The sequence below is a fragment of the Gallinula chloropus genome (genome assembly GCF_964237585.1).
Source record: "Gallinula chloropus genome assembly, chromosome: 4".
Taxonomy (NCBI): domain Eukaryota; kingdom Metazoa; phylum Chordata; class Aves; order Gruiformes; family Rallidae; genus Gallinula; species Gallinula chloropus.
The window spans coordinates 81,111,340-81,125,251 of NC_140088.1; the positions used below are offsets into that span (position 1 = coordinate 81,111,340).

General features: G+C 34.0%; 1 protein-coding gene across 1 annotated transcript in view; it reads right to left on the reverse strand.

The window, feature by feature from the left end:
- FSTL5 (follistatin like 5) overlaps positions 1–13,912 on the reverse strand; it is a gene marked incomplete at both ends in the record, with an annotated part of 247,105 nt that overhangs the window by 77,436 nt on the left and 155,757 nt on the right. The window contains one exon of the mRNA XM_084263325.1: positions 6,757–6,923. Coding sequence (XP_084119451.1) covers positions 6,757–6,923 — 167 coding nt within the window. The remainder of the gene's footprint in view (positions 1–6,756; positions 6,924–13,912) is intronic.

Here is a 13,912-nt window from a genome sequence, read left to right on the forward strand (position 1 = left end):
TGCAATGTACAGGAAGATGTGTCCATGCAGGACAAAGGTAGCAATGTTTTGAACATGTTTGGTACTATCACAGACAACCGTCTTAAAGAGCTAGTATGAACTATTTCACCTGCTTTTCTAAAGATATGTTCACTGTGCTAAGGAATCGGTTTGGAAGTACCAATCAGTTCAGAAATCCACAATGTCCCTTTTGTTTTATTAACAGTGCCTGTCTGTAGATGTCAAAACTATATACAGTGATGCTTTCCAGGTAGTTAAACATGGCTTGCCTGGAGTTATTTTCAATGATTCCTTCAGGGCAAGGGAGAATGGATATACATGTCATATTAACATCTTTCACTGGCACAAGGCCTTTAATTTTTAACTGGCCAAAACCAAACAGGAAAATACTAAGACTCACATATATTGGATAAGATTAGCAGAAACAACTCTAGAATACAGATGTACGAGTAATACTAGACAAGGGGCTCAGCTCTGAAAGAAGCAATTACTTTGCCCCACTCTGATAAGAAAAGGACTTGATCTCAGTTACACTGTTGAAAGTATAGATTATTGTCCACAGAACATAATTCTGTTCACCTCTGAAATCTACACTTTCAGGTCTAATGAAGATAAAATGAAGATGACTGATGTAGCATGAGAGAAAAGATAGTCCATGTGGATCTTAATGCTTCTTCATAAATAAAGTATCATCATCTGGCTCAAAGTTAAAATAGTCCCTACCATAAAGTTCTGTGGTATTATAACTTTGAGTTCTAGAACTAGATTATTTTAATGACAGTTAGTACTTGTCACAGTCTTTTTCACTGTACTTCATTGACCCAGAAAATTACAGATCAACACTGGTACTTGGTTTAAATGTGTCATGAAAATATGTCATACAGTCTAAAGTAGCATAGACGTGCATATCTTGCAAGTCTTACATCTATTCAAAGTTTCCATTTTTTGTGATTTCTCCCACTGGTAAATACTTAATGAGGAGTCAAAATCAGATTCCAAAAAAGGAAATACAAAAAAAAAAATGATGGAAGAGAACTAAACAAGATGATTGCAGTAGTGCTCAAGACTAAATACTTGCGGCATATCTTTAGCCAAATAAAGAAGCATTAGAGATTTGATAAAGCTGATTCACATCTTGGACAATAACTATTTTCATTTTATTTTTAAGATGGAATAGAAAAAAACAGGCTGCACTTGGTCTATTTAGCAGAAAAGGTAAGAATACATTCTACTTAAAAGACTGTAACAGATAAAAGGCAATTCAATACAGATAAAAATAGAAACATGCTGAAATAGAAACACATCCACTTCATTAAAAAAATTAGTAGTAAATGTATGAAAGACATAACAGATTGGTTTAAGAGGTGTCATAAGCATAATGCGCAATGAATATCTGCATCTAGGCTGTTCAAATAAACTTCATCTATCCTGGCTGTAACACAGAGAATACTGCTGAAACACATAGAAAATATGACACTGCAATAGCTGCATCACAATTCAACTATAATTTAAAAGTTAAAAAAAAAGCTGGTCAGGAGATTGGTAGCATTTTTACTACAGTACTATGACCGACAGGTTGATTGGTTTACTGTTGGACTATGAGTTACTGTCCTCCAAAAAGGAAGAGTTTACGAGCATCACCTCTGAAAGGCCAGAGGGAAGGAGGTTCCTTCATGTCACAGGACCCTTACACTTTCTCTCATACAGGCACGAGAAAGTCATAGCAAAGACTACACAAGACCACAGGGCCAATGGCAAAGATTCAGGGAGGATGAAACCCTCCTAAGCAATGAAGCAAGACCATGCAGAGCTTGCTGCAGCACTTCAGAAAGTCACTGAGTTGAGTGAAGTCAACTCTGGAATCAGTCATCCCCTCTCTAAGGACACTAGAGAAAGAAGAAATCCATTTATATGAATTTTGAATTTCTATTCTGTTTTACTAGTTAATCTTCACTTTCTGTAAATTTAAGTCCTCTAGTTTATATCCTAATAACTTTTTGGAGATTTTTGCCTTAAAATCATAACTGCATCATACTAAGAACCATTTAATCATGTATAAAGAGTATGTAGAACCATACTGTCCCATGGGAGAAGACAATGTAAGACAGAGTAACTCATGATGTACTCCAGAGAATGTTCTTAAAAATAATAAAAGGGAGGAAAAAAGGATGGGAAAGTGGAAAGCAGAAGGCAAAGGTCAGGAATCCTTTCTAGGAAATATGGACAATTTGAAAACATTTCAGTTACAAGTTGCTGAGCAGAGCTCCCTAGAGTAGAACACATTCTTTCAGAGGACATTAGCTTTTAATGGCATCTGCATTACAGTTTTGTTGAAGTTTAATTTTATTAATTTTGGGTTTTGTTTTCTTGTTTGGTTGTTTTGAGGGTTTTTTTTTTCAGGGTGAGAGTGGGCAGGAGGTACAAATAAGAGAAAGTCAACTGTTGAATGATAACAAACAAATGGAAAGTGTAGATTAATTTTAACAAGATGAACAAATGAAAAGCTATACATAGCTTCAAAAATGAAAAAAACAGAAACATTGAAAACATTACATGCTTCCCAGGATAGTAGCTGAAAGAAAGGTATCACAAGCTTTTCTCAAAAAGTAAAATTCTGACTACACTCTTTAAAAAAATACTAATTTAAGTATGTTAGCAGATGTTAGATTTTACATGTGGACACAAGTCATCTAAGTAGATGAATTTGTCATGTGGAGAAGTCATCTAAGTAGGTGAACAAAGGGCAGGCATCTTGTAGTGCAATTTCTGACAGGCACAGGGAAAAAGCTGAAGGGAAAATGATGGAACAGGTCAGAAAAAGTTTGAAGTAAAATAAAATATAAAAAACCTGCTAAAAAGGTGAATGAACTATCATTAAAAAGAGTAATGCATATTGTATTTGGTAAAACAATCTATTTTTAAGTTTTCTGTAAGTGAGATTTTCTCTAATGAATAATAGATTCGATAAAATGTACTCAAAGAGTTAAGTGGAAGAACAGATACAAAATTTAAGATGCAGGGTAACAGCAGGGAAAAAAAGCCTGTCTAGATGTTTACTAAACTATCAGAGATAGTGAGATCAATTCTCTAGTGTGTCATAAAACAAATACATTATAATTTAAGGAAAATTTGCAGCCACATATTTTTTCCATCCTTCAGATGGATGTTTATTATCCCTGATTCCCACCAGTTTAAACAAGAGAAACCTCAGTAGCAAGATGCACTGCTTCCACAAATGGTAATCATAAATACCACAAGAAGAGTTGAGAAGTACCATTGACTTCTAAAATTGCCATCTGGATATTGTCAGTAATGCTATTAATATCTGACCACATACTTTATAGCATTCTCCAAGTTATTTTTAAATGCACTACTTAAATACAATTTTCATTATCACCCCTTGAAAGTCAAACATTACTAGCTAATATTTCTTTAAAATGTCTTAAGAGTATATAATAGCCACTTTGTAGTCCACAGATTAGACATATATCCTTTATATTTTCAGTAGAGGAGTATACTATTTTTCAATAAACTAGAAATTCAGTCACAATTTGAATTTACACTTGGACAGTTTTGCTGCTTCTTGTTGCATTTTTCCATTTGGCAAAACACCAGAACATTATATTGTTCTGAGTTTGTCCCTCCCTGAAGCCAAAAGCTTAATTCATATTGAGAACTGCATATTGCAAAAAATTAATTTCTAAGTATAAGCACTCGTGATTTCCAAAATCACATTGTCACTTCTGCTTAGTCTGAGTCATTTCTTGTGTATGTGCTTACTTCCAGTTAAGATAACACATTTTGATGGGAAAAAACCCCCAGCCTCCATCTTCCCAGGTCACTGATTGTCATGGTTTTCAGAAAGTGTACTACTACACATTATTAGTCTTGAGATGCACGGATGTGATTCTTGTATAACTGAGTAAATTAACAATTCCCAGAGTTAGGTGAACATGATTGTAGTGTATAATATAGCCATAGTAAAGCCTAGAATACATTGCCTCTGGGGACATCTTAAATTATACAAGGACTTAGGGCTTTTGAATGTTTAAAATTGCCTGAATAAGTACAACACATTCTTTGGTGGTTAAATTGCCACATAAACAGGAGAACAGTATGTTTCCCTCTGCATTTGTTCCTTTGAAGTTAATATTTAAGTACTAAATTCATTTTCCATAGTGAAGTATAAACCACTTTTTTTTTCCCCAATTATTTTTCTTTTCCCCAAGGTTTTCTTTTTATTGCGTTGCCTGAATGAATACTAAATTATGTCTCCATAACAATCTTTAAGCAAATGTGAAAATGTAAGAACCAAACAGGGAATATTTGATGAACAAGGTTCGGAAGAGTACGGAATGAACAGAAAAATATGGAAGGAAGAAAGAACAAAAACCACCAAACAAACCAACCAAGGGAAGATTTAGAAATAAATATATAGGGATCAGATCAGTGCAGATGGTGAAACATAAAATAAATATTGAAGAAAAGAGAATCTGAAGACCAGTTTAACTCATTGTCTTTATACCCATTCTTTGTTTTCCTCTCTTATTTTCCCCAGAATCCATTAACACTTTGTTCCATTCTTGTTTATTTACACAGACATATTCCATTAATATCATCATATACATATATTTATAATCTGAGTGCTAATAATTTTGGTGTCTCAGCCCATGGATACCGGATCTGTCACTCTCTATATTTGAATCATAAATAAACAATATTAAAGGACTACACTTTTCTTTTCTTAAAACGGCTTCCAAGCATTCCAGTTTATGTTCTTCTTAAACTAAAAAATAAATGATGAATACATTCATATTCATAATTATGCACTCCTGTCACTGGAGTCTTTTATGCCCTTTACAGTTCTTACTGCACCAGTACACAAAATGTACACAGAGACATCATCTTAGCACTCGGGTTTTGCAGTCAACCCAGTCACCATCCCACATTCTTGCTCTCCTATTAAATGTAAACAGATCTGACCAATTCTGGCAATTTCAAAACATTATTAGAAAACAGCTTTCTTCACCCATTCCCCAGGATCAATCTCACTCCTTCACCCTTCTCCCAAGCAGAACACTCAATACAGGGCAGTTTCTCTCTGTGTCTCCTTTCTCTTCGCCCTTGTCTTCTGCTCCAGCCAGTGCTCTCCATGGGCTGCAGTCCTTCAGGACAAAGCTGCTCCAGTGTGGGTTCCCCACAGATATCTGCTCCGCCATGGAGCACCTTCTCCTCTCACCTTGGACCTCTGCTGTTTCTTGTTCTTTTTGTTCTCTACTCCTCTCTCTCACTCTGGTGTTTATGGCCTTTTAAGAATATGTTTTCCGAGAGGCACCACCAGTGTGGCTTCAGGGCTCAGCTTTGTTCCACAGCGGGTCTCTTTGGATCAGCTGTGTCCAACACAAAGCAGCCCCAGCAGCCCCCACTGGCAACTCCTGCACACCTGGACCTAGCACACGAATTACCTCTGTGTTTTTCATTGTCTTTTTCCTTTTCATACGCAAAATGTACATATCAGGCTTTGAAAACACATGCTCTTTTCACGTCTGCAAATAAAAATCCTCCCAGTCTGAAACTGAGCTGTTAGCTTCATTATTTCCATTCATCATTTCCCTTTTATTCCTTCATGTCCAGATGCACGTTCCTGTTTCTATCTACAGCTCATGTCATACATTATACTTAGAAGTGATTAGTAAGAACTCCAAATCATTTACAAGCATCATGAATATTTACAAAAAAAGCTAAGAAATACTGCAGAAAGGAGCTTGTAAATGTGGGGAAGACACTTTTGAACACAAGTCCTGATTGATACCAAACTATCAAAAGCAACAATTATTTAACTGAGAACTTTTCTGAGGATGCTGATTCTGATGCCTCTCAAGTGACTTCAACCTACCATTCAAGCAAGATGGGCTGTCCCTTATTTTACAAAGAATCACAGTGAGAAAGCTCAATTTAAAAACAGAATTAATACAAAAACAGGAAACAAACTGATGTGTGAGTACAATTTCCATACTAGAAATAAAAGCATTATTAAGAAAAAAACTGACGTAAGGTTGTACCCACATTTATAACTTTGCTAATGGAAAACGTCCAAAGTAAGCATATCCACAAGCAAACAAAAATACACCTGAAAGATTATTTTTTAGAATTTTGCCCAAAGATTTAATTTTTTTTCTCATTTTCTATTTTTTTCAATATTTTGAGGTTGTGGCAAAGTTGGATATCAAAGAATCTTCTTAAGATTTCTAAGCTATAGTGATATTCACTGACAATTCTTTGAGAAATAGAGTATACACTGCTGAATATTTGGAGGAACAATCAAAAAAAATCAAATTTGTGGTAAAATACTTATTTTAGAAAAAATACATTTTTACTGAATTATTAGAAGATAAAGTTGTTATCTGTTCAAAGTAACTGTGCATTTCTTAAAATGTTGATTTCATAGATTTGTTTTTCTTTCCCAGATGTTTGCAGACTGTATAATTCTGAATGTACAATGCTGAGTATTTTTGGCTGCAATTTTGTCTTCGTTTGCTTTTATTGCTATATTTATTCTTTTAAATGATTGATCTGTGAAATGTGTTTTCTCTATATTTAACCACAAGGATTTGTATACACAGCAAAATAAAAACAGATTGAATTTAGCAGGTATTTCACATCTTTTCTTTGAAATATCAGGAGTATGGAGCTTGTTACATATCACTTACCTATTCTTTATGAAAAAACTGTCAAATAGAGCATTCTTTTACTTACATTGATATCTTCCAAATCTAAGCTATTCAGAATGACATTGTTCCTCTTCCAGATAATGGGTGGTCTCAGAGTTCCCTGGATCACACAACTTAAGACAGCACTTTGCCCCACTGTTGCTGCAGTGGTGCTTAGTTTTTGATCTTCAGGCAGGCTCAGCTGAACTACCTCTGCAAGAGATATTGTTTATAAGATTAATTAACATGTGGTTTCATAAGGTTAATTAGCATGCAATTTTTGTACACCGGTAATTTAAGGATTTTAATTGGAATCAAAGTACGAAGAACATTCAACAACCACAGGAAGTCAGTGTATTTCAAATAAAGGTCAGCATGACATTTCAGTTAAATTGACTGACAAGTATCACCCTGTAACAAGAGAAGCATTTAACAAGAAAATGAATTTCAGAGGTAAGACTGTAATAAACATGACACTATATCAAAAGTCAGACACCGGAAGTTATTTGACAGTTAAGGCCAATGCAGTAAAATAGTCAGCACCTTCATCTGAACTAAAATGGCAGCACTGCTGTAAGAGTTCTTTATATAAGCTCACTTTAAGAAAAGAGAAATACAAATTTCTCTTTGTAAAGAGTTCTTAGCAAAAACCATACTGATATGGACAAAGTAAATTTGGCATTCAGAATATAAAATTAAGGTATAAGTTTTCTGGTGAGCCAGTTTATACGGGACATTTTCCTTGATGTCACTGAAAACAGTTTCCACATCAAGCTGACGTTCGTAATCTCACATTTCAGTCTCAGAAGAATATGCATTAATCATAGTCCAAACACATTAACCAATGTAATTTTTTTAAAGTGTTAAAACTGTTTCTACTACATTCCTCTGATCAAACATGATTCTTTTACAGCTGCAGAAATTCACAGTTAGAATAATAAATGTGTACCTGAATAAAACTCGAAATAAAAAAAAAGGAGAATGAAAATAAGAAGAAAAAAATAAAAATACCTTCCCCAGAGCACTTCAATTCTGAAACTGCTCTGTGTGCCATGGAACAGAACTAAAAACAGAGTAGACTATAACACCTAGTTAACAGTACAGAGTAGCAGAGAGAACAACAGTTCAAGAAAAACCTGAAGTAAATGCAGCGTATCACCTGAAATATTGTGAAATATCTCAATCCACAAATATTTGCTGCTTAATTTTGCATTTACTGTGCAAAAAAGTAGAAATTGCTAGTGTTGATAAGCTATTTCACAAGGCGGCTGGGGTGGCTGGGCGGGGGGGCGGCGCAGGATGTGGAGAAACACCAATCCTAAAGAGCTCTAAGCATACAGAGCAATTACCTGGAGCAGAGCTCTTCAATGTGTAACACCTCTGCTCATGAACTGCAGCCAGATTGGAAGAGGTAAACACTGGTCTGGGGGGAAGGGTGTGATGTGTGCAAAGTGTGAACAGGGAAACAGAAAAGATCGGCTCAGGAAACAAGTTATACATTTACAATCTCTTCTTTCCTCCCTAAAAGAATGAAATATAGTTCTGAGAGCAAATACTTTTTTGTTAGAAACTGAAGCCATGTCACAGGGAGATACCACCTGCTAGTATGACTACTAGATTTTTCTCCATATTCCCCTTGTAAAGCAATGATAACTCTTTGAAGTTTAGTCTCATGTGGATTGTTTGGGGGGTTTATTATTAAATTTTAAGGGAAAAGGCAGAGTTAAAGTTTCAAAGAATGGAAATGGAATTATTTCAGTTTACTAACATCAATACCAAGCCAAAACAAACAAACAAAGAAAAAAGGATGTTGTTGGTTACAGGACAGCCATACTAAACATCAGTAGCCACCAGGCTATACCTTTCATAGATTGTCACTTTCAGAAGCATGAATGCTCTACAATCTATTAACCGTCTGATATATTGTATTAATGAGTGATTGTAACTCCTTCACATATAATACCAGCCTGACACACACACCTGGTTCTTAAATTCAAAGATTCACTGGATATATTCTTTCAGATAAAGGGGAGAAAGACAAAGTAATAAATGAAACCCATTTAAATAAAAGCTAGAAGTAGAGTTAGGAGATGTGGACAAAAGGATATGTTACAGACAAATGTGTATATATATGGTTAGAACTAATATGGAAAAGGACAACAGTGGTGCAACCAGAGTATTTAACTACTGGGAAGACATTAACACTGATAAGGAAATAAAAAACCTCTTACAGAAGGGGTTCAGAAATACTCAAGAACAAAAAAAAACAAAACCCAAACCACACCCTAATGGCTTAAATGTAAGACATTCCTGCATTGATTGAGAAAAATGTCTTGGATGATTGTAAGGCTTTGAGAAATCTCACAACTACTACAGCCATTCTGCAAACTCCCCTACACTTTATTCTGCCTGATGGTACCGAGAATCAAGTTCTTCTGTTTCTTCCCATCATGCTTGTTTTTACCAAATTCACTGTATTTGATCCAGATCGAATTAATGCTTCATGAAAACACATTATAAAAACTATAAAACTTTTTGGACTAAATGTATTAAACACTAAATGTATCACATAACTCATACCTTTTCTTGAAAGACTTCAGTCAATACATTTATAGAATGCAATTACCGTTTTCACATTGATCTCAACTGGTTTTAAATATAATTTCTTATTATTAACCAAGTATAAGACCTTGTCCTTTGCCAGGCCTCAAAATACAATTCCTCTACTGTATTAATACATTTCTCTATATTGATGATGACTTCCAAATCTTGATATTTGAGACACTTCTATTTGTTGGGTTTTGTTACCTTTATTTTTTTACTTTTTTTTTTTTAAAGCTCCCCACCCCTCCTCCCTGGTTAATAGTGAAAACATTCAATAAGTTTTCTTCCCAAGTGGTCACTGAAGAACTTCACTCATAACTCCTTTCTCAAGGTGATACTGTCACATTTCAGTGAACCCATATCGCCTCCCTTTCAGCCAGCTCCTTCTTCATTTTATTTCTCTACTAACGGTCAGTGTTTTAGTTGACTGAACAGGTTCTCATGTGGCATCAAACTAGATGCTTTACTGAAAATGATGAAAGTACTTCTTTTATCTTGGTTTCTCTTTAGCTATCTAGAATATATTTTATATACTTTTGTTTTACCCTCAGCTAAATGAGATTAAATCAAGATCAGTTTTTCTAGTATATTTTTCTACATATTTTCTAATACAACATTTCTGATATTTTTCTAAAATACCTTCAGAACTTACTGAAACCAAATGCAAAATATTATCACTTACTGAATCAAGCAAAGAAATTGGACAATTATCAGACGTCTTCTCATTTTGGGGATATATTTTATTTTGCAATATGTCATATCACTGGTATACATCACGACTACATACATCATCGTTACCATTGTTTTTATGTTTTACTATTTGTCCATCTCTGTCAAGTGTCCCATATACAGGATTTTTAGAAAGATATAGATAATGCATTCAAATAACTTTTCCTAAACAGCTTACAACCTAAAATACCTCAAGACATACACAGTGAGTGTGTTCACTCATAAAGCTTTTAGGTCATCTCAGGAAATACTTTTTAAATTTATCAACCAATAGAAGTGAAAGAAGCCAAGCATGAATAATTCTGATAAAGGCATTACACTGCTGTAAGCAATGATCAATTAGAATAGACTAAGTGCTTCAATTTTTTTAGTTTGCCAAGTATTTAGTTTTGAACTGCAGAAGGAAGAGAAAAGGAGTTTTCAAAGTTGATATTTTGCAAAAATATCCTAACAGCAACAGGAATAAATAATGGAACCTTACTTTAAGCCTTAATTTTACAATGAATCATGTGTCTGGGATTGTTATTTTTCATACAAATTAAGATATATCACTGTTCCCCCAAGACAACAGATAAAATGATACCACTGTATTTCTAAACAAAGCAGGAAGGGTAGAGTATGCTAAAAGACAGTGAAAGCTGTACAGTGCTTTGATTGACTCTTCTGGTCTTCCTAAATACAATGGGTTGATGCGAATAACATGGAAAATTCTGATGCTCTAAACTTATGCCATGTATAAAAATGGTTTCTACATTTGGATTGGAGTTTTCTGAGGAAGTTAAAAATAGGTAGTGAAACTTGGACTATTTCAGTTCTTTGTCTATAAATGAAAAAAAAAATAATCTCCAACTCCCTTGATGGCCCAAAACAGTCTGTAGGGATTGTACACAATCATAAAATTAATTTGTAATCTTAGAATACCAAATAAGGCTCCTAGGAGAAAAAAAAAACAAACACTGAAGCATATGAAACTTCTTCAGATTAATTGAATCCATACTATATCTTATGACCAGTAATGAAAAAACCACAGTATCACTCTGAAGCAAAGTTTTTGAAAGCTGAAACGTTTGAGAAAATGTTATACTGGGACGCTGTATATAACTTCATAATTGAAAAAGGAGGAATTGATAAAAGGAGGAAGATCTTATGCAACTGTAGACTGTTTTAGTTAATTTAATTTCATTAGCAACTGTACAATTTTAACCTTCTCATTTACTTATATAAATTGTATGCATCTATTCATAGCAGCCACAAAACACTCTAGTCTAAACTAAGGAACATTAAGCAGACAGGTACCCTCTATCTAAAATTACAACCACATTAAGCCTGCGTTTATTTTGTTTGCCTATTTGCAACCTAATTTAAAAGCAATCGCCTTTTAAAACCAAGCAAGGAAGCCTTTTGTCCATGGACTAGAGTAAGTTCTGTACTTAATCGATAGCATTACTTGGTGGCTTGAAAGAGCTGAAATGCAACTAGGTAATGTGCCTTTTCCTCTTCTGGCATTGATCACACTTTCCCCAAAATGACATAACAAAAGCATTTTCATCAGTGTCATTTTGCTGTTCTTTTACACCAATTTTAAAATCAGCACACAGCACCATTAGCATGACTAATTTTGTCATTTTCTGCTGTAGTTTCTGCTTTGAATTTGTTGTAAACATATTATTCGCATATTTAGTAGAACGTTTTGGTACGAGAAGTAACGGAACATGGTTCATGAGTGGCTGTTTTCAATGGATTCTCTTGAGTCTTTTTTGTTCTCACAATCCATTTAACACCACACACAAGGAAAAAAAGAAAAAAAACACTTTTTCACACCTTCGTAATACTTTAGCTGCAAATTTAATTTATTTTAATCCAACCAAGCTTGGATTAAAATTCAGGTGGTCTTATTTCCAACCTTTTGGACAGCATAAGAGGATTCTACTTTTATATTACAGCAATATGGTTGTTTTTGAAAACCAAAAGCTCCTAACAGATTTAACATTAAAATTAAAATTTATTCATCTTTCATCTTTGCTGATGAGAGGCTTGAAAAGAATTTTTGTTGACAATTTTTAGGATTCTGTTAGGACAAAAAATGATCACAGAAGCAAACTTCTTTTTTAAAAGATTTATAAATTTTCTTTATAGTGTTTGCATGTTCTAGTTTAAAATAAAGTGAAACAATTTGAGAAATTTTGACAGTTCTAATGAAAAAAACAATTTAACTAATGCAGCTAAATTAATGAACACTATGTACTACCTCCTGAAAATAATTTTACTCAGTAGGTGAATTAACCTGTCTGATCTTTTTAATTGCTCTAAATAGGATTATCTCTGAACAGCAAGGATACTTTTCAGCACTACTTACATATTACAAATATTTGTTTTAATATTTTTTTAAAATAAATGTGAATGATTGCAATCACTATAACTTTTTGAAAATTTCTAATTCACAAAATGATTAAACTAAATCTAATTTTGAAGCTCATTATACATATGTTTTAAATGTAATTCTTTAATTAAATTAATTTTACTTGCTATGTGCATTGAAACAAACTCCTCCTCAAAACCTTGCTTCACTCAGAGATTTGCACAGACTAAAGCACTGAACAGGACTCAAGTTATAAAGGAGTGACATAAGGAGTCACTGAAGTCTTTATAAGATCAATAAAACATAACCTTTGCTCTGCATGGAACTAGGATCTAGGAACTAGGATCATTAAAAAATATTTCAGAAGCATTGTTCATGGAAATAGGTATCAATTCTTTAAGACTTCTTTGTTGTTGCATACAGAAGTAGAGAATGTTTCTATGCAACTGTGGGCTGCACCTTATTTACTGTATCAGACAAGATGAAGAATTGCCAGAAGTGCAGTTTTAGCAGCATTGACTGACAACCCAAATATATTCAACAGGTTTCTCAGGTGAAATTATATTGTATCAATACCTAAACAATGATCAGACAGTTGGTGAGCTGCTTTTAGGACGGGAAAGATATGAAATAAGAAACTTGTAAAGTTAAACCATTTAAATCTGGCTAAAGCCACTTTGGAAAACATAAATAAATACCTATTCGTACGAGGTTTTGTCTAACATTTTTGTATCAGTTGTACAGGAATACTGGGTAAACTCGAGCCTGTTTTGAACAGTATCACTACTGCTTATGGTAAAGATATTTACACAAGTGCAGATAAAAGGTTTACCCTACAGACTGGCTTATTAGGAGAATCCTTTGAAGTTGCAGAAGCCATTCCATTCTTATGAGAACTTTTTCAGCCTAGAGGAAAACACGGGCCAAGAAAGTCAAGTCATAATCTATATGGCTTCAAAGTCTTTTGATGCAGGGAAAAATCTGTAATCTACCCCCATCATGTCAACAGCCTGTTTCTCATAGACTATTTGTTAAGGATAAGCAAAACAATCCACTTTCATATACTGACAGATTAGTTGTTTCTTACGAAGAACAGAATTCCAGCTTTTATGAATTTACATCTCTTGAGCAGACAGTAAACGAACTCATAAATAAATCTCTCTCCCTCCTGTTTCTATCATCTCACCAGACTGAAACCTTAACGTATCCTCTCAATATGTTCTGTAACTGATTTAATGCATCATTCAATGATTCCTAAAGGAAGTTTCAGTTACTGTGATGGGTTAAAATTTGATTTGATGCATGTTACTGGAATTGCTGATCTGAAAGTAGTCAGATATAGTATCTTAGTTTTATGTGTGTATATAAACTTGCTACTTTTATAGACTCAATATTCAAAGTTATACAACAAAATATTTCTAGCCAAAAAAGTTCTAGCAAAAGTAAATTTTAAAGTATGCTTATAAGTTCAAAGTAAATGAAACACTAATTTTCTAATAACTTATTGCCA